Consider the following 26,826-nt stretch of genomic DNA (forward strand, 5'->3'; position numbering starts at 1 on the left):
TGGACATGTTGGAGGCAGGAAGCATGTTCCCGCTGATGGGTGAGTCCAGAACTAGAGGCCACAGTTTAAGAATATGGGGTAGGCCATTTAGAACAGAGATGCAGAAAAACTTTTTCACCCAGAGAGTGGTGGATATGTGGAATGCTCTGCCCCAGAAGGCAGTGGAGGCCAAATCTCTGGATGCATTCAAGAGAGAGTTAGATAGAGCTCTTATAGATAGCGGGGTCAAGGGATATGGGGAGTGGGCAGGAACGGGGTACTGATTGTGTATGATCAGCCATGATCACAGTGAATGGCGGTGCTGGCTAGAAGGGCCAAATGGCCTACTCCTGCACCTACTGTCTGTTGTCAATTACCAAGTTCTCAGTGTTATTTATTTATGTGTTTATCTTTTTATTTATTATTTGTTTTTTTTGTATTTTCATATTTTGTCTTCTTCACATTGGTTGCTTGTCTGTCTGTAGTTTTTCCATTGATTCTATTGTATTTCTTTGCTCTACTGTGAATGCCTGAAAGACATGAATCTTGGGGGTAGTATGTGGTGACATATACATACTTTGATAATAAATTTACATTGAACTTTGGAAGTTGCAGTGATGCTGTAATATTTACCTGCCAAATATTAAAAAGTCTAAATACAGTGGTCATTTAGAGGATGTTTCCAATAGTGGAAGAGTCTAGGACTGGAGGCACAGCCTCAGAACAGAAGGATATCCCTTTGGAACAGTGATAAGGACTACATTAATTTCTTTAGCCAGAGGGTGGTGAATCTATGGAATTTGTTGCACAGACTGCTGTGGAAATCAAGTAATTGGGTAAAAGGCATCAAAGGTTTCCGGAAAAGACAGGAGAATGGGGTTGCAAGGGATAGTAAATCACCTATGATGGAATGGTGGAGCAAAGTTGATGGGCCAAACGGTTTGGCGTTCATAGTCATCTGCCGGACGATGCTGAGGATGTTCTACGAGGCTGTGGTGGCCAGTGCTATCATGTTTGCTTTGTGTGCTGGGGCAGCAGGCTGAGGGTAGCAGACACCAACAGAATCAACAAACTCATTTGTAAGGCCAGTGATGTTGTGGGGGTGGAACTGGACTCTCTGACGGTGGTGTCTGAAAAGAGGATGCTGTCCAAGTTGCATGCCATCTTGGACAATGTCTCCCATCCACTCCATAATGTACTGGTTAGGCACAGCAGTACATTCAGCTAGAGACTCATTCCACCGAGATGCAACACTGAGCGTCATAGGAAGTTATTCCTGCCTGTGGCCATCAAACTTTACAATTCCTCCCTCAGAGTGTCAGACACCCTGAGCCAATAGGCTGGTCCTGGACTTATTTCCACTTGGCATAATTAACTTATTTTTATTTATTTATGGTTTTATATTGCTATATTTCTACACTATTCTTGGTTGGTGCGGCTGCTAGGAAACCCAATTTCCCTCAGGATCAATAAAGTATGTCTGTCTGTCTGTCATAGTTACACAGCATAGAAGCAGCCATTCAGCCCAGCTTGCCTTTCCCGACCAGGATGCCTAACTATGCTAATGCCATAAATTCTGGCCTAAATTCTTTTAAGTCTTTCTCATCCGTGTAACAGACTAACCGTAATTGTACCCGCTTTTATCACCATTTCTGGCACTTGTTCCATAATCCCACCACTCCGTGTGGAAATACTTCTCCCTTAGTTCTCTCCTAAATATTTCTCCTTTTACCCTAAGCATATGCCCTTTAGATTTAGACTCCCTTATGCAGGGAAGTAAGGACGGTCTCCCCTATCTGTGGCCCTCATTATTTTATCAATTAGGAAGAATAGAGGATGTCAAAAAGGAATAGCCTCTTCAATTCAATTTTGGAAATAAACACATAAACTTTAAAATATTACTTCAAGAGTAAATCACATCCAATATTACATGACTATTCAAAGTCCTCCCCACCACTGGGCACATGAAGCGCTGCCACAAGAAAGCAGTATTCTACCTCCAGGCCGTGGTCTCCTCACTACTACCATTGGGCAAGAGGTACAGGTAAAGTTTTAATGCTGCTAAAATAAATAACTACTGTGTCTGGTTGCTACTGCTGGGCAAGAGGTAGAGGTGACTTAGGTCCCACACCACCAGATTCAGGAACAGTTATTATTTACCCTCCAACCATCAGGTTCTGAACCACTTTGGAAAACTTCACTTATTTCAATTCTGAACTAATTCCAAAATCTGAGGACTCACTTTCAAGGACTCAATGTCTCATTTCTCAGTATTATTTATTATTGCTGTTGCATTTTTTATTTTTTTTGTCAGCTCAAGTTGGTAAAACCTGAGGTACTGGCATAGTGAAGCACTCTCAATTACTAGGAATTTTCAGATTAATTTGGTGGTGCTTAGTATTGTGGCTTTCTGGAAATTTACATAAATATTGCTGTGTAGACTTAATTGTTTAATGCTATTGTGTAGTAACTTTAGGATGATAGCAGCTATAGATATTCCTATTGGGACAATGTTCATATTCCATAGTCTTTCAACTTCTTCTTTTAATTCAACATATTTCTGATGTTTTTTACTTACTGATTTCTGTACGTAATGTGTGTTTCTAAAGGTGGTTATCTATTAAGTAAGTTGTTCCTGCTTATTTATCCAGTAATATTGTATCCAGTCTGTGGCTACAGATTGTTCTATCTATAATAATAGACTGGTTGTAATATAACTTGTAGGAAGGACTCTGACACTAAAAATGGCTCAGGCTTGTATTTATAATTAGGTATGGTTCCTTATATGAGTTGGTATTTTAAAGCAAGATTTTGGTGAACGATGCTTTCCATTTGATTGTGCCTGTGTAGGTAATCAGATTGAGTTAAACTGCTGTGGGATCCTGTAATGTGTTGGATTGTTTCTGGTTTCCCCTGGCATTTTCTGGATTTATTGTCTTGTATTTGTTGGGGTTTTTTTTATTACTGTTACGTATTTTTTGTGTTACCCACCTGGTCATGTATTGCCACATGGAAACCCTTCTGTTTCTGGGAAGAGGTCTCCGACCCTGAGCCATGTGTTTGACGCTTCCCTGTCAGCATCTAGTCTGCTCAGATCATGGGGGTGTCTTCCACTGGTTAACTTTTTTCTTCTGTAATTTCATTTTTCTGGGTTGTGCTTTCATTTAGGTTTAGTGGTGTGTAGTTCCTATCAGAATTGCATATGCTTATGCCGAGTGCTGAATCCTGTTTTGTTGATGAAAATATATCCTTAGAAGTTTTATCTGACTGTTATTACTGTACTGTATTACTACACTGTATTTATCTGACTTAGAAATTTATCTGACATAATTTTTATGTTTGTTATTCCTCTTTCTCCTTCTATCCTAGGTAGTGTTAGTCCATTGCTTTTGAGTGCTCATAGTGTTTTCTAAAATTCGTCATTTCAATTGTTAATTTTCTTTGTAAATATTCCAGATCAGTTTCAGACCAAGATATTACGCCAAAAAGGTCACATTACAATGGGTATAGTGTAAATGTTAATTGCCTTCCTTATATTTTTACTATTGAACTCTGGCAGATTTTATTAAGCCTTGAAGTAAATTTTGTCAAGTTTTTCCTTATCACACTATGATCTATTTTCTTTGCTTGTTGATATCCCTGAAACTTAATTGTTTTATATTAATCTACCAGTTGTACTGTATCCTACTATTCTGTACTATATTCTACTAGCTCTTTTCATCTTTCTTTATGTTTAATGTTCTGCACTTATCTTGTCCAAAGTTCATGTTTGAGCCTTCAGAAAATAGTTCTACTGATTGAATTAATTGCTTTAGCTTGACTGATGCACGAGTGTATAATTTCAAATTGTCCATGTACAGAAAATGTGCTAATGTTTCATTTGTTTGGCTGTCTCTTATTTGATACCTTATTTTTGTCCAATTCTGTTAATTTCAGAGCAGGTTTAAAGCTAGACGAAACCATAGTGGGCTTATAGAGTCGCCCCAGAAAATGCATTGGTTTATATTGATAACAGTGGTTGTTATTTATTGGTTGTCAATAGGTAACAGGTTTATAGTACGCCAACTCTTCATCAGATGTTGTAAGAATTTCTCAGGTACTGGGTGTACTTTATATATTAAGTCCTTCTATTAACCATGAGTGTGGGACAGAATCAAATATTTTTTGGTAGTCAATATTACAACATAAGAGATACCTGCTTTTCTGCTGGACTTGATTTAGAATTACAGAATCTATAATCAGATGTTCTTTAAATCCTTTCATACCCTTTCAACATCCTGTTCTGTTTTAAATATATTGTGGTTTTCTAAATGAGTGGTGATAAATTGCGAGGTGCATGATGTTACAATTTTATTATATATAGTTTGTAAACAAATAATAGGACAATATTTTAATGGGTCAGTTTTGATTTCTCCTTTACCTTCTGTCAAAAATTCAGGCATTTTATCAGGATTTTTAAGAAAATTGTAATGTATTTACAGGTATGGATGAAGGTAAGTTAATTTTTATGCCAATAATTATGAATATTATCACTGTCAGTACTTTTACAGTTGTAGGTATCTTTTATAACCACTTTTAGCATATCCATTGCAACTTCATGTGGTTGCATGTCTACGTTGTGTGAGTGCATTCTTTTTCCTCTTAATCCAGCTTGCTTCTGGATTCTGCATTTCCTTGTTTAACCAGATATTAGACCAAAAGTTCATTATCACTGTGCTTGTTGATAATTCTGTGCTAGTAATAATTCTGTTTTCTTCATTGCATGCATGTATGCTTTGTATGCACCAAGCTTTTGTTTTAGTGTATCTATAAATTTTAATTGTTCTTATTATTTTTAATTCTTCTTCTTATTAAAAAATTTGCAGTTTACTTTCTTTTGCACAGTGGCTGTTTGTCACCCTTTGTAAGTGGGAAGTTTTTCATTAATTCTATTGCATTTTTTGTTCTACAGTGAATGTCTACAAGAAAATTAATCTCAAGGTAATATATGGTAACATACACTATCTTACATAAACTGAGATAATGAGATAAAGTGGGATACATAAAGTGAGTCAATTTAGTTTGAAACTGTTTAATTGCTGATGAGGCATACATCAATGACAATGGCAGGTATAAAACCTCATTGTGAGAGAAAGCAGAATAAAGATGCAAAAAACATAGCAGCAAAGTAAGCAAGAACTCAGCTGCTGCCAAACTTGGCTTCCAGTTTTCTGCATTGTGGATATTGGGAAGGCTTAGAAGAGGCAGAATGTGCCAATACAAGATATTCTGCAGATGCCGGAAATCTTACACAAACGCACACATGAACACATGCACGTGTGTATATATACACACACACACACGACAATTTATCTAATAAGACACACAAAATGCTGGAGGTACTCAGCAGGTCAGGCTGAGAGGAATAAACGGATGACATTTCAGGTGGAGAGAAGCCAGAATAAGAAGATGCAGACGTGGAGGAGTACAAGCTGGCAGGTGAGACCTGGTTGGTGGAGGGGGGTGTGGGGGATAGATAGGTGGGTGGGGAGAGAAAATGGTGATGAACAGGAAAGTGATAGGTGGAAGAGTTAAGAGTCTGAATCTGAGAGGAGGAGAGAGGGTCATAAGAGAAAGGGAGGGAGGAGAGGAATCAAAGGGAAGTGATGAGCAGATGAGGAGAACAGAAGGAGCAAGAGGGGAGCCAAAATGGGGAATGGAAAAAGGGGCGGAGAAGAAATTTCTGGAAGTTAGGGTAATCAATGTTAATGTCATCAGGTTGGAGGCTACCCAGATGGAATATGAGGTGTTTACTCCTTCAACCTGAGAGTAGCCTCATTGCAATTGTAGAGAAAACCATGGACCAGCATATCGGAATTGGAAGTATAATTAAAATTTTGGTCACCAGGAACGTCGATCCTGACTCTGTTCTTAGCAGGGATTGGGAAGTAATATTAAGATGACTTCGAAGCACAGAATTATGGGGTTAAAATTCATACAAGGTGTGAGTGGAGCATTCAGTTCCAGTTGCCTCATTAGAGGAAGGATGTGGAGGCTATGGAGAGGGTGCAGAAGCAGTTTACCAGGATGCTGCCTGGATTAGGAACTATGCAATATGGGGAAAGCTTGAACAGGATCTGATGTGGCAGAGGCTAAGGGGATATCTGATAGAGGTTTATAAAATTATGAGCGGCATTGATAGAGTTGACAGCTGATATCTTTCCTTTGGGGTTGAAATGAGGGCATGCATTTAAAGCGAGAGGGGTTAAGTTCAAGGGAGATGCGTAGGGGCAAGCTTTCTTTTTAGAGTGGTAAGTGCTTGGAATGCACTGCCGGGGGGGGGGGGGGGGGTGTGCTAGTGGAGACAAATAAGATATAGAAATGTTTAACAGCCCCTTGGATAGGCACATGAATGTGCAAAGAATGAAAGGATGTGGACATTGTGGAGGCAGAAGGGATTAGTTTTCTTAGACATTTAATTACTAGCTTAATTAGTTCAGCGCAACACTGTGGGCCTAAGGGGCTGTCCTGTGCCACACACCAGTACAAAGGATGCATTTGCTCTTCTCACTTCATTCTCCTCACCACTGAGCTGACTCCAGTACTTATTGACTCACATTCAAGGACTCTGCAACTCCTGCTCTCAGTATTATTTATTTACTTTTTGAAAATTTATTATTGGTACTTTTTGACCTCTTTTGCACATTGAATGTTTGTCAGTCACTTTTACATATAGTTTTTAGCATAAAGTATTACATTCCTTTATTTTCCTGTGAATGCCTGCAAGAAAATGATTCACAAGGTAGTATATGTGACAGTCACGCACTTTGATAATAAATTTACTTTGGATTTTGAAGTGGCTTGGAAGGTCATTTTAGAAGGCAGTTATGTAAAATCCATTGCCATTGATCGCAAGACTTTTAGAGGTATGAATGGTCAGGGTCAGAGATTTACTTTCCAATATGAGACAACCTGGTTATTTTATAGTCCCCTTCACTAGGGCTGGCTAGATTGGTGCGCAGGAGAAACTGAATGTTGCAGCAGCAGAAGACCATGAACATACACCGAGTGGCCACTTTATTAGGTACAGTTTTAATTAACTCAGCTGCTTGATGGGATATGAACCAATGGAGTCCTTAAGACCATAAGACATAGGCTCACTGACTCTGCTCCACCTTTCCTTCATGGCTGATTTATTATCCCTCTCGACCCCATTCTCCTGTCTTATCCCTGTAACCTTTGACTCCCTTAATCATCCCTTAGCAGGCTGCAAATGCTGCAATCCGAAGCAGAAAACGAAGTGATGCAGGAACTCAGTGGGTGAGGCAGCATCAGTGGAGGGAGATGGTCAGTCGATGTTTCAGGTTGGCCCTGCAACCTGGATTTAGACAGTTTCAAGGGCAATGCAGTGAACCAGGAAAGTGCAAAGACTGAGTTTCTTCTTTCATGGACACTGGGGAATGTGATTTTTTTTTTACGATCAAGTTCTGATATCAGCCTTTTAATTCCAGATTTTATTACGTTCACAGAATGTACCAGTAGACATTGAACATGTCTCCCCATCATTACATCAAGGGATATGGGATTAGGGCAGGAAAATGGTGTCGATTAGAAGATTTGCCACAATGTTGGTGGACAGCAGAGGTTAAAGGGCTGAATGGCCTCTTACTGATCCAGAGTCTTAGGTTTTTACACTCAGTGGCCACTGTACCTAATAAAGTGGCCACTGGGTGTATGTTCATGGTTTTCTGCTGCTGTAGAGTTCAGTTTCTCTTCTGCACACTAATCTGGCCATTCTCCTCTGACCTCTCTGATTAACGAGGCATTTTTGCCCACAGAACCGCTGCTCACTGGATTTTTTTTTTTGTTTCTTGCACCATTCTCTGGAAACTCCAGTCTGTTTTGTGTGAAAATCCCAGCAGATCAGCAGTTTCTCAAACCACCCTGCTGCACCAGCAATCATTCCATGGTTGAAGTCACTTAGATCACATTTCCTCCCCATTCCGATGTTTGGTCTGAACAACAACTGAACCTCCACATAACTGGCAAACTAGACATTTGAATTGAAGAGCAGGTGTATAGGTGTATCTAATTTAATAGCCACTGAATGCATATTTGGGTTTTGACCTGAAACTTTTTTGCCGAGTTCCTCATAGTGTTGAAGGAAGATGAGTTAGAGAGACATGTGATTCATCTTCCTCCCCCATGTCTATGCTGGTGTTTAAGTACCTATCCACACACATCCTATGATAATCCATTTTATTCTCTTCACATTTCCATCAACTTCCCCCAGATTCTACCTCCTACCCATATACAAGGGGCAATCTGCAATGGCCGCTAAACCTACCAAACCACACAATGCTTTCAGATTTGAGAGGAAACCAGAGCACCTGGGTTAAATACATCACTGATTAGGAATTTTGTAGACCTCAGAATTGGCTGTATTGTAATTTAGAAGAATGAGGGGTGATCTCATTGAGACCTATTGAATATTGAAAGCCCTAGATAGAATGGATGTTGTGAGGATGATTCCCTGTAGTCAACTACATATACCTGTCTGGACACGCCCCCCCTGCTGACTGCTTCTGTGGCTCCTCCCACTGACCGTGGCTCCTCCCATGGACCCCGGTATAAAGGCGATTGGAGACACTGCCCCGGCCTCAGTCTCCAGGATGTAGCATGGTGGTCAATTGCTGCTTGTTCTTATAAAAGCCTATATCTCGCCTCATGTCTCTGAGAGTTATTGATGGTGCATCATTCCCATAGCGGGGAGACTAGGACTAGAGGGGACAACCTTAGAATACAAAGGCGTTCCTTTAGAATAGAGATGAAAAAGAATTCTTTTCAACAGAAGGTGGTGAATCGATGGAAATCATTGCCACAGACGGTTGCGAAGACCACGTCATTGGGTATATTTACAGCGGAAGTTGATAGATTCCTGAATAGTAAAGATGTCAAGGTTATGGGGAGAAGGTAGGAGAATGAAGTTGAGAGGGATAATAAATCAACCATGATGGACTGACGGAGTAGACTGAATGGGCCAAATAGCTTAATTCTTATGGGCTTATGGTTGAATTTTAGAAAGAGCCTTATAAATGAGAGCTGCTGTGAGTTCTTAAAGACACCAAATTCAAACAAGGATTGTAAAGATAGGCATATTTTATACTTACACAGTCAACCACCATCTTGCCCAGCTCCCGTGCACCAAAGACCGTTTTAGCCAGTTCCCAGGGATTGGAAGGACGGAAGACATCAACTGAGGACACTGGTACCTGCGGTGGTTTTCCTGTCCCAAGTGAAACCACGATACCAAGTCTCTTCACCTCATTCTCTCTACCCTGAAAATTGAACACATTTTAAATAATAAGTCTTTAAATAATAAGACTTAATAATAAGTCTTAAAAGCGGCTTCATAAACAGTTTTCTGACTGATACAGCAGCTATCGGTTATTGAATAAAAATCCTGCTACTTGATGGGGCTAAACTTTCCTCAGACTGTTGGATATAGTACTGTACTGTACACTCAGTGGCCATCTTATAAGGTACCCCTTATACCTAATAAGATGGCCACTGACTATGTTCATGGTCTTCTGTTGCTGTAGCCTACCCAGTTTAAGGTTCAATGCGTTGTGCATTCAATGTGTTATTTGAGTTACTCTTGCCTTTATGTTAGCTTGAATCTGTCTAGCCATTCTCCTCTGACCTTTCTCATTAACAAGATGTTTTCACCCACAGAACTACTGCTCACTGAATTTTTTTTTGTTTTTTCCACATCATTCTTCATAAACTCTAGAGACTTCTGTGTGTGAAAATCACAGGAGATCAGCAGTTTCTGAGAATCTCAAACCACCCCGTCTGGCATCAACAATCATTCCACAGTCAAAGCCACTTAGATCACATTTCCTCCTCATTCTGATGTTTGGTCTGAACAAAAACTGAACCTCTTGACCATGTCTGCATGCTTTTATGCACTTGAGCTTCTGCCACATGATTAGCTGATTTGATATTCACATGAACGAGCAAGTGTACAGGCATACTTAATAAAGTGGCTACTGAGTGTAGATCTACTGTATACATCACTTAACAGAGAATGAAGTTCTCTAATGATCTCAAAAATTCCTTTTCCCAGCATCTGTAAATACTGATGAACCATCTGTCTAAGTCAACACAATTGTGTGCAATTTCATTTCCATCTTGTTCTTAACTGAATTTGATGTATGCTCACTTCCTGTAGGTTATTGATAAAATTCCCTGTTAATATCCCTGTGTTATTCTCCTCACTATTTCGGGCATATCACCAAAATATTTACACCATGTGCCAGGCTACATTGGTGGGATGACAGTACAGAGGATCAGCTGCCTTAAATTCCAGAGGATTAATGTGTCAGATGACCTGTCCTGGACCCAGAGAATATATATGCAATCAAAAGGAAGGAATATCAGCTCTTCACTTACATAGAAGGTTCAGGAGCTTTGGCTTGTCACCAAACACTAATGAACTTCTACTGTTAAAAGTGTGCTGATTAGTTGCACTAAGCTTTGGTTCAGCAATTCAAATGTGCAGGAACGCAAGAAACATCAGAGTAATACACTCTTCCCAATACATCACGGGCACAACCCTCCCCAACCCCGGTATTATCTACAGGAGAGACTGTCTCAAGAAGGCAGAATCCAGAATAAAAAAAACACTATCCAGGCCATGCCATCTTTTCACATTACCACCTGGCAGGAGGTACAGAATCTGTGAGTCTCACACCACCAAATAACAGCTACTTTACTTCAACCGATTTTGAACTAACATGCACAATCCCAATCACCTCAGTACAGCTACACCATGGCAATTTTGTACTACAATCAAGTTTTGTTCTAGTTGTGTTCTGTGGTGTGGACAGCCCAGCACATCTGCAGCTGTGAACTTCCCATGATTCAGGACGTTTACAAAGACAGGTGGGTTAAAAGGGCCAGAAGGATCACTGGGGATCCGAGTCACCCGAGCCACAGTCTATTCCAGCTGCTACCATCCAGGAAACGGTACCGCAGCATAAAAGCCAGAACCAACAGGCTTCGGGACAGCTTCTTCCACCAGGCCATCAAACTTATTAAGTTACGCTGATCTGAGTGCATTTCTATGTTACATTGACTGTTGTATTTATTTTAAATCATAAATTACTATGATTGCACATTGCACATTTAGATGGAGATGTAGCGTAAAGATTTTTACTCATGTATGTGAAGGATGTAAGAAATAAAGTCAATTCAATTCAATTCATTGTAAAAATTGTGCACAATTGATATTTAGTTCATGTTTTTCTTGTTAACGTTACACATCTTGTGCAGGGGGCAGCGTGGTAGCATAATGGTTAGTGTAGTGCTTACGGTGCCAGTGATCAGAAGATCAGGGCTCAATTTCCATTACGGTCTCTTTGTGACCACTTGGGTTTCCTCTGGGTGCTCCAGATTCTTCCCAAATTCCAAAGATGTACGGTTAGGATTAATATGTTGCAGCATTACATATTGGCAGATGGTGACACTTGTGGGCTGCCCCCAATATATCCTTGGACTGTGTCGATCGTTGATTCAACAATGCATTTCACTATGTTTCGATGTATATGTATCAACTTAAAGCAGATCATCCTTAATCTGGAATATGTCTGTGACACAAAGGTTTTCATTGCACCTGTGCATACATAGACAGTTCTCGTGCATGTGACAATAAACTCGACTTTGACTTTGAATCTGGTGATTGAGAGCAATAAGGTAAGCGCGGCTCCAGTGCCAAACTAGTGATTTGCTATTACTGCTCACACCTGACAATCCTTTCACACACTGGGCATCAGAAGGGCAGCAACATCATTTAAAAACAATCAGTGAATACAGAACCACACGCGACATGTTGGAGGAACTCAGCAAGTCAGGCAGCATCTATGGAGGGGAATAAATGAAGAGGTCTCGGCCCATAACGTCAACTGTTCATTCCCCTCCATGGATGCTGGTTGACTTGCTGAGTCCTTCCAAAAATTTAAAACCACAAGACATCGGAGCAGAATTAGGCCATTTGGCCCATTGAGTTGCTTGCACATTCCATCATGATTGATTCATTCTCCTCCCTCACCCCATAACCTTTGCATGCCTTACTAATCAAGAACCTATCAACCTTTGGTTTAAGTATACCCAATGACTTGGCCTCCACAGCCATCTCAGGCAATGAATTCCAAAGGTTCACCACCCTCTGGTTAAAGAAATTCCTCCTCATCTGTGTTCTAGAAGGACATCCTTCTGTTCTGAGGCCATGTCCTCTGGTCCTAGACTCATCCACTATAGGAAACATCCTCTCCACATCCACTCTATCTAAGACTTTCAATATTTGATAGGTTTCAATGAGATTCCTCCTCATTCTTCTAAACTCCAGCAAGGGCAGGCCCAGAGCTATCAAACGCTCCTCACACAGTACTTTTGTCTCTTACATTTCCAAGAGTATTCCCATAAACCCCTTCTGGACCCTCTCCAATGCCAGCACATTTTCATATTCTATAGAATCTCTTGGATTTTTGAAATACAGTACACTTCATACCTGAACTCAGCAAATTATTGCTGACTTTATGACTTTGCTATAGGCAAAATAAGTCACTTTCAATGTATTAATATCAATACAGCAATCTGGCTGTCTTAAGATTATGCTCTTAGATATATTATCCTAATACCTATATGCAATTCTTGTTCTTGTTCAAATATGTTCAATACTTCTGCCTTGTGCAATAAAAGGGTAAACTGAGGACAGGATTCCTCTTGGTTGGGATTACTTTTCTGCCTAACATTGCAATTTTCAAATAAAACTCAAAAGAAAACTGTAAACAGAGTCATAGGATTATACAGAACAGAAATAGCCCACGCCAACCAAGTTGCCTACCTCAGCTATTCCCTTTTGGTTTCATCTGTGGCCAACCCAGGATGAGATGAGGAATTGTTCCGTGCCTGTTCTTGCTGAAACGTGGTTTCCGAACTACATCTCATGCACCATCAATCTTCAAGCCATGCCACACAGGGACTTGTGCTAATATTATTCCTGGGACTGTATGTGCTATTGTAACTGTATCAACTGTGTGTGACTGTATGTACTGTGTTTGCACCTTGGCTCCAGAGGAACACTGTCTCCTTTTGCTGTATACATGTGAATGGTTGAATGACAATTAACTTGAACGTAAACTTGATTTGCCTGTGTTTGTCCCATATTTCTCTAAACCAGAGGTTCCCATCCTTCTTTATGCCATTAAGCAAGGGGACCATGGGCCCCACGTTTGGAACCCCTGCTCTAATCTATCTCTACTAAAGATAACGTATTTCCACTCTAGTCTTGCAGTTTCTGAGGTGGAAACTCAAAGTCAAATGGGGAAGGTAGTGGCTAATGAGTAGTCTGTGAATTGGTCTACTTTCTCCTCTGTCTGCTCCCAACGCATGTCCTCAAGCTTCTCTGTACTATACCACATATTCCTTCTTCCCTCTGGGCAGTCAGTTAGCAGGAAAAAAGTCACAGAGTCATTTAGCTATATATTATGGAAAACAGGCCCTTCAGACCAACTTGTCCATGCTGATCAAGTTTCCTTACTGAGCATGTTCCATATTTCTGCATTTGGTCCATATCCCGCTAAACCTTTCCTATCCACCCTTCCATACCTGACCAATTGTCTTTTAGATGCCATCATTGTGCCCACCTCTACCACTTACACTGGCAACTAGCCTCATATACATACCGCCCTCTGTATGGAAAAAGTTGCCCATCAGGTTCCCTTGAAGTCTTGAAAGGTCTTGGCCCAAACCATCAACTGTTCATTCTCCTCCAGTCTTGCTGATTTCCCTCAACATTCTCAGTGCGTTACTCAAAATATGTTTTTGCCCTTGAAATCCTTCCTCTCTCAACTTAAAGCTTTGTCCTCTAAATTTTTGATTTCTTTACCCTGGAACCATCAACTTTGATGAGGCCCTCGTGACTGCCCTCAGCCTCTATCACAATGAAAACAGATAAAAATACCTTCAACTTTAATCAGAAACATTAACCCTGTTTCTCTTCCTACTGGGAGAGGAAGATGGGAGCTGACCTACTGAGTATTTCCAGTATTTTCTGTTTTTATAGCACCAACCAAATCTTTTGGCCAGGGCCTTGAGCCAACAGTAAATGTCTGAAATCAGCCTCCTGGAATTAGTTCAGTCAGTCTTCATGTTAGCAGTAGATATTAAATACAAAGTGCATCAAAATACATATCTGGAGCAATACATACAAAATACCGGAAGAACTCAGTAGGTCAGGCAACATTTCTGGAGGGGAATAAACAGTCAATGTTTTGGGCCAAGACGCTCCTTCAGGAATATCAGCCTGAATCATCGACTGTTTATTACCTTCCATAGATTCTGCCTGAATTTCTGAGTTCCTCCAACATTTTGTGTCTGTTTCCAGCATCTGCAGAATTTTGAGTCTGTGGGGGGAAAAGGTAACATACCTTTCTTTTCAAATTCTGATTGTATTCATGAATTTCAGTCAAGGCGTCCAGTGTTGGATTATTTGCGAGCAGCCCCCCATCAAGGAAGCGGCCCATTGGTCGGAAGTAGGTCGGGGCTGCTCCACTGCTTCGAGCTGCTCGCCACACCAGCTGGTCTGGTTTGAAGAAGAGCAACAGTAAAGAAGTATGTAACTTAATGTTTTTGATTATAAGTTTCTTTTGCTATATTTGTAACCTTTCAACTAAGAGGGTTGATTACTCACTGTGTTCCATGCACCCACCACTCTCTGTGTAAAGAACAGAGACATCCCCCTATACCGGGTATTCCCAACCTATGGTGCACAGACCCTCAGTTATCGGTATTGGTCCATGGCATAAATATAAGGTTGAGAGCCCCTGCTCTATATTCTCCTCCAATCACCTTAAAATTATATCTCCCTTGTATTAGCCATTTCCACCCTGGGAAAAAGTCACTGGCTATCCACTTGATCTATGCTTCTTATCATAGATAAGAATGACTATGACTTCTTATCAAGTCAACTCTCATCATTCACTCCAAAGAGAAAAGTCCTAGCTCACTTAACCTATCTTCAGAAGGTATGCCCTCAAGGCCTAGTAAATCTCCTCTGCATACTCTCTAAAGCTTTCATGTCCTGAAGGATGTGTGTATCTTTTTCTCCCCCCAAAGGATGTGAATCATAATCAGGTTTATCATTGCTGACATATGTTGTGCAATCTGTTGTTTTGTGGCAGCAGTACAGTGCAAGACATAAAAATACTGTAACACAATAAAAATTTAAATAAATAATGCAAAAGAGGAATAGAGAGGTAGTGTTTATAGGTTCAGAAATCTGATGGCAGAGGGGAAGAAGTTGTTCCTGAAACATTGAGTGTGGGTTATCAGGCTGCTGTACCTGCTCTCTGATGGTAATAAGAAGAAGTGGGCATGTCCTGGATGGTGAAGATCCTGAATGAAGGATGCCTTCTTGAGATCTCCCTTGGCTGGGATGGTAAAACTCCAATAATCAACAATATTAAATTGGATGTTTCCAAATGCACCTGTATTTCAATTTTTTTGACATGCTACACAGTAAATTAATTAATATTCCAGTTAACCTGTTGAGCTTAAAGGGAACTAGAAATATTCAAGTATTCTACAACGCAGCTCTGGCCACAGAGATTCCTGATTCCCAGTGTCCCCGGCCCCAGTTCTGGTTCAAGCCAAATAGGCCCTCCCTGGGTTCCAAAGACCTGACTTTATGGACACCCCATACATACAAATGAGCTCCTATATATGCAATGATATTCATATGACAATGTGAATTGGGAAAAAAATTACATATAATCACCTTGCAGTAATCAGATACCATTGTCTCCAGAACACAGGCTGCCAATTTCACTTCAGAAGGACACTTAAGAGAAATGCTTTGGAAAATGACAAGCAATCATTTCCATTGTAATTGTGCATGATACAATGAGACTTTTAGATAGGCATAGGAATATGAGGGAAATAGAAGGATATGGACACTGTGTAGGCAGATGATTAATTTAGCTGGCCACTTGATTACTAATTTAATTGGTTCAGCACAACTTGTGCGCCGGAAGGCCAGTTCCTGTGCTGTACTGTTCTGTTTTATGCTTGAAATGTCAAACCATCAGGATTTTTGAAAAAGCAAGCACTGGATCATGGAGTTATACCGTATTTATTGTTCATCCCCAACCGACAGATGGGTTTGGACTCATGTTTATACCAGACCAGGTAATGATGGACAGATTTCCTTCTCTGAAATATACTGGTGAACAAGATGAGTTTTAGAACATACTCTAATGGGGCAGCACAGTAGCATAGTGACTAGTGTACTGCTTTACAGTACCAGCAATCAGGGTTCAATACTCGGCACTGTCTTTGAGCAGTTTGTACATTTTCCCTGTGACTGTGTGGGTTTTCTCTGGGTGCTCCAGTTTCCTCCCATATTTCAAAGACATACGAGTTAGGGTTAGTAAATTGTGGGAATGCTAAGTTGGCACCACAAGCACAATGACACCGCGGGCTTCTCTCAGCACATCTTCAGATTACATTGGTTAATGACGCAAAAGATGCATTTCACCATCTATTTCAATATTTCGATCTACGTTTAACAAATATGGCTAAACTTTATTTTTAAATTCATTTTTTTAAATTCCAAATTTATTTAATTGATTGAATTTAAATTGCTACATACAATGGGATCAAAAGATCCAGGCCTCCAGATAAAAGCACAATGACCTAACTACTTTAATCCTCGGGGCCTGAATCGGACCCTGCAAATGTTTTATCAGAAGACTCTCCAAGTAGTCTAATATTCTCTTTCATGCAATAACTCGTCCTGAGAGCGCAACAACCCCCTCCAAATACACTCAGCAAAAAACATAAAATAGTACCTTCCCTCAAAATCTAACCCTTTAAGCCAAGTACCAATCTCTTGCTTCCCTGCTACATTTAGCTCAAGGCAAATAAATTTATCAGTCGATACTGTGCTCAAAACTAAATGCAGAATTTCAGATGAGACAAAGTATTTGGTGCCTAGTCTGTACTGAAAAAGATGTAATTCAGCCAGAACAGAATATACACACCAGAGAGCAAACATGAAACCTTCTTGGTTTGCTGTGGTTCTGGTCACAAAAATAACAAATTTAACGCACATGCTGCAATATCCAGCTACCCGAGGTGACTGACACTTGGGGAAACCAATCTCACACAACCAAGGCTCACAGAAACTACCAATTCATGCAGTCAAATGTGAAAAAGGAAGCAACCAGTCTTGGATGTCATTACTGACAAAATTTCCAGCATATTGTACATTCCTAAGCCAAAGCCTAAGGAAATTCCATCCCTATTGCAACACACATACTTAGACAGTTTTACATCTGGAAGGGATTGTGTATATAAGACAAACACATGCACAGACACTATATATATAGAAATCATCCTGTAGAATTAATTGCAATTTGAATTGTTGAAGCCAAAGGAACAATTGAACACCTGGGAGTCCCGCCAGGCCTTTCCACTGTTGACAGGTGAATAATCCATAAAACTTGTACTGCTCCTTCTCATATCTCTGTAGAGGCATGACATGTTTTTCTCTGCTTATGTGGCACAGTAATACAAGTTGTTGCATTTTATGCTGGTTGGTCTTCACATGGGAACTCTTGAGGCCCCATGTAAAAGATAAGAGCATAATTAGGCCATTCAGCCCATTGAGTCTGCTTGAAGTCTGATACAGGACCAACAGCAATTGTTACGCGACAGAGAGATAACTAAATGGTGCATTGGAGAGGGGAGGAGGAGAAATTATTATTTCAGATATATAAGGAGAAAAGAGACAAGAGTAGATACTGGACCTCTGGAAAATGATGCTGGAGAGATAGTAATGGGGACAAGGAAATGCAAGATGAACTGAATAGTATTGTGCATCAGTCTTCACTGTGGAAGACGCTAGTAGCATGCTCGAATTTTGAGAGTGTCAAAAGGCAGGAGTGAGTGGAGTTGCTATTACTAGGCAGACAGTGTTTGGGAAATTGAAAGGTCTGAAGGTAGGTAAGTCACCTGGGTCTGATGGACTACACCACAGAGTTCTAAAAAGAGTTAGCTGAAGAGATTGTGGAGACATTAGTAATGATCTCTCAAAAATTAATAGATTCTGGCATGGTTCCAGTAGAATGGAAAATTGTAAATGTCACTCCATTCTTCAAGAAGGGAGGGAGGCAGGAGAAAGAAAATTATAGGCCAGTTAGCCTGACCTCAGTGGTTAGGAAGACAATGGAGGCGATTGTTAAGGATGTGGTTTTGGGGCACTTGGAGACAAAATAGGCTGTAGTCAGCATGGCTTCCTTGAGGGAAAATCTTGCCTGACAAATTTGTTGCAGTTCTTTGAAGACATAACAAATAGGATAGACAAAGAAGAATCACTGAATTTTGGGTACCTGGATTTTCAGAAGACCTTTGACAAGGTGCTGCACATGAGGCTGCTAAAAAAGGTAAGAGCCCAGGATATTACAGGAAAGATACTAGCATGATTAAGCATAGGCTGATTGGCAAGAGGCAAAGAGTGGGAATAAAGGGAGCTTTTTCTGAATGGCGGCCAATGATTAGTGGTGTTCCACAGGGGTCTGTGTTTGAACCGCTTCTTTTTACGCTGTATGTCAACATTTTGGATGAAGTAATTGATGGCATTGTGGTCATGTTTGTAGATGATACAATGATAGCTGGAGGGGCAGGGTGTGTTGAGGAAACAGAGAGGTTGTACATAGGCTTAGACAGATTAGGAGAACAGACGAAAGGGTGGCAGATGGCATACAGTGCCAGGAAGTGTATGGTTATGCACTTAGACAGAAGACAGAAGGAATAAAAGCACATATTATTCTCTAAAGGCGAAGAAAATTTAAAAATCCAACATGCAAAGGTATTTGGGAGTCATCGTGCTGGATTCCCTAAAGGTCAATTTGCAGGTTGAATTAGTAGTGAGGAAGGCGAATGCAATGTTAGCACTCATTTCAAGAGTATATACAAGCCAGGATAATGCTGAGGTTTAATAAGGTACTGATGAGGCCTCACTCGGAGTATTATGAGCAGTTCTGGGCCCCTTATTTAAGAAAGGTTGTGCTGACATCCTTCAGAGGAGGTTCATGAGAATGATTCTGGAAATGAAAGGGTTATTTATATGAGCAGTGACTGAAGACTCTGGCCTTGTACTTACTGGAATATAGAAGGGTGGGGCGGGAATCTCATTGAAACCTATCAAAATGTTGAAAGACCTACAGTGCATGTGAAGAGGATGTCTCCTTTGGTGGGGGAGTCTAGGACCAGAGGGCACAGCCTCAAAATAGAAGAATGTCCATTTAAAACAGAGATGAGGAGGAATTTCTTTACCCAGAATGTAATAAATCTGTGGAATTTGTTGGCACAGGCAGCTATGGAGGTCAGGTCACTGGGTGCATGTGCTGCAATTAACTGGAATCCACTGTATATCTAAATTAGAAACCTATCTTTGGGTTCCAAAATGTTATACTGGCTATATACTACTTTCAAAAAAAGTACAGAAAATATAAATCAATATCACACACACACACACACACACACACACACACACACACACACACACACACACACACACACACACACACACACACACACACACACACACACACACACACACACACACACACACACACACACACACACACACACACACACACACACACACACACACACACACACACACACCACCCCTCGTTGATCTCCATAGCATCACCATCATAAATGCACATCCAGGCACTGAAACATTTCTCTTTACCTTTCGGCTGTGTAAGAGCCTGGAACTCTGCAGTCCGCTGGTACGGTGGGTCACGCTGCAGCTCAGGTGGATCATAGTTGCGAAACAGATGGAGTTCGGCAGGGTGTCGGTCTGAGAGGGTTCCAGTCACCATGACTCTGTCAGCAGGTGAGGCAAAGGAGTATGTGGAGAAAACAAAAAAATCCCCCAACACACGGTTTAATATAAGAAAATTGTTGTCTTAAGCCAGTCCAAAGCATTGCTGGTGCTTATGGTCAGGGTTATAAGAAATGTTGCAGGTAATTGTCACTCAGCAAGATCTCACTAATGATGATATAGAATCATAAATAAATCACAGAATAAAGGCAGGACCTCCAGCACAAGTCTGAATCAGATTTCAGACCTCCAATCTAAAATTATTTTAACATACAGGGTTATTCATCTTTTATTTTTTATTTAAGGATACAGCACGGTAACAGGTTTTTCTGGCCCAATGAGCCCACACCACCCAGTAATGCCGATCTGACCAACTAACCCATGCCTTTGGAATGTGGGAGGAAACTGGAGCACCTGAAAGAAAACCACATGGTCACAGGGAGAACATACAAACTCCTTACAGATAACAATGGAAATTAAATCCTGATTAGTGATCCACCCTGCTCATAGAATGATTATCCCATTCCTTTCAGGGAGGAGGCAATGTAGCATCCACACCAGAACCACTAAACTCAAAAGTAGTTACTTTCTCCAAGTAGTTATGGCTGATCAACACCACCACCCACTAACCCACCCCTCCACAACTCCAACCACCACTTTTATCAGTTCCTCTCAGAACTATGTACACACACTTCTGTGCCAAGTGTCACTTAATAGACATATAATCAATCTATGTACATAAGCTATCTAATGTATTTATATTTATAGTACTCTTTTATTAAAATTGTGTTCTTTGTCTTTCTGTACTTTTTCTGTGCTGCATCGAATCCGGAGTAACAATTATTTCTTTCTCCTTAACATTTGTGTACTGGAAGTGACATTAAACAATCTTGAAACTTGAATTTTCTTAGTGCTATAATAGCATTATGCTAACATGCTATGCTACCATGCCATCCCCAATTCTGCTTAGGTACTGCCAATTAATCTATCAATCAACATGCCTTTGGGATATGGAAAGAAACCCAAGCAGTCATAGCAAACTTCACCCAGATGGCAACCAGGACACTGTGAAACCCCAACATATTAATACAACAGCAAACTAAAGGTGAAACCACATGTACAAAGTGGATGCAGAGCTTTGACCTTGTTAAATTTGCTAGATTTATTCCTGTGCTGAGGGGAGTGTTTAAAGGGAAAGCTCAAGTAAAATGGGCCTATTTTCTCCTGCAGTTGAAATAATGTAAAACAATCACAATTGAATCTACATGACTGTTGACAAGATTTTGGTAAAAGGTTCTTCTCTTCTCTTGAGCTGAAAGTGGCTTTGAAATTAGGAAGGGTATTGATAGTGAATACTGAATTAATTACGATCAGTTCTATACCATGTTTCGCCCACATGGCTTTCCTTCGGGTGCTCCTGTTTCATTGCATATCCTAAAGATTGGTAGAATGCTACCCATTTCAATTCGACTTCCCATTCTCATTCTGACATGTCCTCCTCTATCATCATGATGACGCCAAATTCAAGTAAGAGGAGTATCACCTCATATTTTGCCTGGATAGCCACCAACCTGATGGCATGCATTTTGATTTCTGTAACTTCAGATATTTTCTCCCCCCTCCCCTTCTTAAACACAGAAACACAGAAAACCTACAGCACAATACAAGCCCTTCGGTCCACAAAGTTGTGTCGAACATGTCCCTACCTTAGAAATTACTAGGCTTTCCTATAGCCCTCTATTTTACTAAGCTCCATGTACCTATCTAAAAGCCTCTTAAAAGACCCTATCGTATCCGCCTCATCACCCTTGCCGGCAGCCCATTCCACGCACTCACCACTCTCTGAGTAAACACCTTACCTCTGACATCTCCTCTGTACCTACTCCCCAGCACCTTAAACCTGTGTCCTCTTGTGGCAACCACTTCAGCCCTGGGAAAAAGCCTCTGACTATCCACATGGTCAGTCCCTTTCAGCATCTTGTACACCTCTGTCAGGTCACCTCTCATGCTCTGTCATTCCAAGGAGAAAAGGCCGAATTCACTCAACCTATTCTCATAAGGCATGCTCCCCAATCCAGGCAACATCCTTGTAAATCTCCTCTGCACCCTTTCTATGGCTTCTACATCCTTCTTGTAGTGAGGCAACCAAAACTGAGCACAGTACTCCATGTGGGGTCTGACTAGGGTCCCATTACCTCTTTACCTCTTGGCTCCTAAATTCAATTCCACGACTGATGAAAGCCAATACACCATATGACTTCTTAACCACAGAGTCAACTTGCGCAGCTGCTTTGAGCGTCCTATGGACTCAGACCCCAAGATCCCTCTGATCCTACACACTGCCAAGTATCTTACCATTAATACTATATTCTGCCATCATATTTGACCTACCAAAATGAACCACTTCACATTTAACTGGGTTGAACTCCATCTGCCACTCCTCAACCCAGTTTTGCATCCTATCAACCCGCTGTAACCTCTGACAGCCCTCCACGCTATCCACAACACCTCCAACATTTGTGTCATCAGCAAACTTACTAACCCATCTTTCCACTTCCTCATCCAGGTCATTTATAAAAATCACAAAGAATAAGGGTCCCAGAACAGATCCCTGAGGAACCCCACTGGTGACTGACCTCCATGCAGAACATGACCCGTTTACAACCACTCTTTGCCTTCTGTGGGCAAGCCAGTTCTGGATCCACAAAGCAATTTTCTTTTTCCACTCCCCATTCTGGTTATTTTCTCATTCCTTCTCTTCTCCTCACCTGCTCATCACATTCCCTCTCTCCCATTTTCTACTTGCTGCTTATCAGATTTCTTCTTCTTCAGTCCTTTACTTCTTCCATCTATCCACTCCCAACTTCATAATTCATCCCCTCTCCCCTGCCCACCCACCTTCCACCTTACCTGGTCTCACCTATCATTTGCCAGCTTGTACTCATCCCCATACCCCTCAGTTCCGTATTCTGGCTTCAGCCCTCTTTCTTTTTAGTCCCGTTGAAGGGTCTCTGTCCAAAACATCGGCTATTTATTCCCCTCCATAGATGTGCCTGACCTGCAGAGTTCCTCTAGCATTTTATGTGTTACAGTAGATTAATTAGCTACATAAGTCCCCCATGTGTGAGTGGTAGAACCTGGGGAGAGTTGATGAGAACATTGGGAGAATAACAAATAGGAATAAGGTAGGATTAGTGTAGTTGAATGGCTCAAGATTGGTGTGCCATTGGTAGGTTGAAGGGCTATTTCCACTGTATGACAATTACACCACAATGAGAGGCAAATGATGTAAGAATCACCAAGAAATTCAAGAGGAAATTCAGAAAAAGCTATTTTCCCCTAACAGTGATTGGACTCAAACTCACAGGAAGTGGTTGAGATGAGTAATGTTGGTGCATGTAAGGGAGGTTGGAGAAGTAGACCTGAAGGAAATAGGTTTGACTGAGGGAAGTCAGGAGGAGGTGGCGGGAGTGGAGTACAAATGGACTGGTTGGGCTGATTAGAAAGACTACTCTGGGACACTCAGGGTAGGAGGCTGACTATTTAGCAACGAGATGAGGTAAAATGTCTTCTCTTGAAGGGTTGTGAATCGTAGGGATTCTCTATGTTCAAAGGCAGTGGATGCTTGGTCATTGAATGTTTTCATAGTCAAGATCAATAGTTTTTTAGACTTGAAGCATATCAGAGGATCAGAGAATCAGGGCATGTGGGAGGGAGGAAAGGGGATGGTTTGCTGTTGTTGTGTTGGTATTGTTATTGTTGCTTGTGTTTGTTCTGGGCGTCAGAGTGTGTGGCAACACTTGTGGGCTGCTCCCAGCACATCCTTAGATTGGGTTGGTTGTAACGCAGATGATGCAATTCACTGTATGTATTTATGTACACATGATAAGTAAATGAATCTGAATCTGTGTGGAGAGCAGATGGGAGAGAGGAGCTGGTATTGATGATCAGGCTTTACCTTCTTAAATGGTGGGATAATTTCAGCATGACACTTGTTCCTGGTGCTTACATAAAATAGTACTATTTTTAATTAATAGATAGACAAACAAAATGACAAGGTTTAATTAATATCCCAACAGATGTAACCATATAACAGTTACAGCACAGAAACAGGCCATCTCAGCCCTTCTAGTCCATGCCGAACGCTTACTCTCACCTAGTCCCACTGACCCGCACTCAGCCCATAACCGTCCATTCCTTTCCTGTCCATATACCTATCCAATTTTACTTTAAATGACAATACCGAACCTGCCTCTACCACTTCTACTGGAAGCTCATTCCACACAGCTACCACTCACTGAGTAAAGAAATTCCCCCTCGTGTTACCCTTAATCTTTTGCCTCCTAACTCTTAACTCATGTCCTCTTGTTTGAATCTCCCCTGCTCTCAATGGAAAAAGCCTATCCACGTCAACTCTATCGATCCCCCTCATAATTTTAAATACCTCTATCAAGTCCCCCCTCAACCTTCTACGCTCCAAAGAATAAAGACCTAACTTATTCAACCTTTCCCTGTAACTTAGGTGCTGAAACCCAGGTAACATTCTAGTAATTCTTCTCTGTACTCTCTCTATTTTGTTGACATCTTTCCTATAATTCGGTGACCAGAACTGTACACAATACTCCAATGTAACAGTTTACTCACTTGGGTTTTATAACATCGGTCATTTTGGTATTTTCCCCAAATTCTCTCTTTAAAAATTCCTCGAGTGGAACTGATGAGAATGGCCTGGATCCTTTAAAAACCTCATCTTTCATTCGGAAGTAAAGGCAGCGCAGAAATTGCATGGATTTTCCTACAAGGGGACATAAAGGAATATCCCAGTATGGGGGCCACAGGAAAATCTGTTTCATAATAACAACCGCAACCAATCTTAAAGTCAATATGACAATATTAGCACAATTATTTTCAGAATCGGAATCAGGTTTATTCTCACCGGCATGTGTTTTGAAATTTGTTAACTTAGCAGCAGCAGCATAATGCAATGCATGATAATATAGAAAAAAATAAATAAGTAAATCAGTTACAGTAAGATGTATATTAATAGTTAGATTTAAAAATATATTAAAAAGTGAGGTAGTGCTCATGGGTTCAATGTCCATTTAGAAGTCGGATGGCAGAGGGGAAGAAGCTGTTGCTGTTGCTGAATGTGTGCCTTCAGGCTTCTGCACCTCCTTCTTGATGGTAACAATGAGAAGAGAGCATGTCCTAGGTGATGGGGGCTCTTAATAATGGACACTACTTTCTGAGGCACCACTGCTTGATGTCTTGGATACTATGGAGGCTAGTACCCAAGACAGAGCTGACTAAGTTGACAACTTTATGTAAGCTTCTTTCAGTCCTGTGCAGTAGCCACCCTCCCCCCATACCAGACAGTGACACAGCCTGTCAGTATACATCTATGGAAGTTTGAGTGTTCTAGGTGACAAACCAAATCTCTTCAAACTCCTGATGAAATATAGCTGCTGCCTTGCCTTCTTTATAGCTGCATTGATAAGTTGGGACCAGGTTAGATCCTCAGAAGTTTTAACACCCAGGAACCTGAAACTGTTCACTCTCCACTTCTGATTTCTCTATGAGGATTGGTTTGTGTTCCCTCGTCTTACCCTTCCTGATATCCACAATCAGCTTTTTCATCTTACTAATATTGAATGTAAGATTATTGCTCAACACCACTCAACTAGCTGGTATATCTCACTCCTGTACACCCACTCATCTCCATCTGAGATTCTGCCAACAATGGTTGTACCATCAGCAAATTTATAGATGCACTTGAGCACTCATGAGGTGCGGCAGTGTTGATCGTTAGCAAATTGCAGTGGGTCCAGGTCCTTGCTGAGGCAGGAGTTGATTCTAGCCCTGACCAATCTCTCAAAGCATTTTATCACAGTAGATGCGAGTGCTACTGGATGATAGTCAGTAAGGTAGCTCACACTATCCTTCTTAGGCACTGGTGTAATCATAGATATTGACCAACTAAAGTTAAAGACAGAGTAAATTTATTATCAAAGTATGTATATGCTACCCGGAGATTCTCTTTTGCAGGCATTCATAGTAGAACAAGGAAATACAATAGAATCAATGAAAAACTACAAAGACTGACAAACAACCAATGTGCAAAAGAAGGCAAACTGTGCAAATACAAAAAAAAAACAAGTAAGAAATAAATAATACCGAGAACATGAATTGTAGAGTCCTTGAGAATGTGTCAAAAGATTATGGAATTAGTTCAGTGTGGAGATGAGAACAGTTCATTTGACACCCAAAGTAGACACTTTATTCCAAGCACTGTTATGAGAATAAATTACCTGGTGGAAAGATGCAAGGATGTTCTTTCCACAGATCCTGCCTTACCTGAAGAGTTCTTCCAGCATTTTGGTGTGTTACTCGGGATGTGCTCAAGGCCTCTATGAAGGATTGCAATATTCTCTTTATTACCAGGATTGGAGGATCTGAGTTATAAGGAGAGGCTGGATCTTTCTTCTCCTGGAGCATAGGAGGCTAAGGTGATCTTATAGATAAAATCATGAGGGGCATAGGTAAGGTGTACAGTCACATTTATTTCACAGAGTCTGAAATCCAGGTTTAAGGTGAAAGGGGAAAGACTTAAAGGCGACATGAGAGGCAACATCTTCAGACAGAGGTCTGTGACTATATGAAAGAAGTTGCAAAAGGAAGACCATAAGACATAAAAACAATCGGCTCATCGTCTGCTCTGCCATTCCATCAAGGCTGATTTATTATCCCTCTCAAACCCATTCTCCTGTTTCTCCCTGTAAACTTTGACAGCTTTACTAATCAATAAACTATTGAAGTGCTAGAGGCATGCAGAATTACAACATTAAAACACTTTTATAGAGGTATATGAATAGGAAAGGCTTAGAAGGATTTTGTCTAAACACAGGCAA

The 26,826-nt window shown here is 40.8% G+C and overlaps 1 protein-coding gene across 2 annotated transcripts in view; it reads right to left on the bottom strand.

Annotated features, from left to right (window-relative positions):
- pla2g6 (phospholipase A2, group VI (cytosolic, calcium-independent)) overlaps positions 1-26,826 on the bottom strand; it is a 117,507-nt gene that overhangs the window by 13,285 nt on the left and 77,396 nt on the right. For both annotated transcript variants that reach the window (XM_073033452.1, XM_073033451.1), the window contains 4 exons: positions 24,563-24,713; positions 19,784-19,920; positions 14,451-14,605; positions 9,129-9,296 (listed from right to left, as the gene is read on the bottom strand). In XM_073033452.1, coding sequence (XP_072889553.1) covers positions 9,129-9,296; positions 14,451-14,605; positions 19,784-19,920; positions 24,563-24,713 — 611 coding nt within the window. The remainder of the gene's footprint in view (positions 1-9,128; positions 9,297-14,450; positions 14,606-19,783; positions 19,921-24,562; positions 24,714-26,826) is intronic.

This window comes from Hemitrygon akajei, chromosome 31 (assembly GCF_048418815.1).
Source record: "Hemitrygon akajei chromosome 31, sHemAka1.3, whole genome shotgun sequence".
NCBI classification, from domain to species: Eukaryota; Metazoa; Chordata; class Chondrichthyes; order Myliobatiformes; family Dasyatidae; genus Hemitrygon; species Hemitrygon akajei.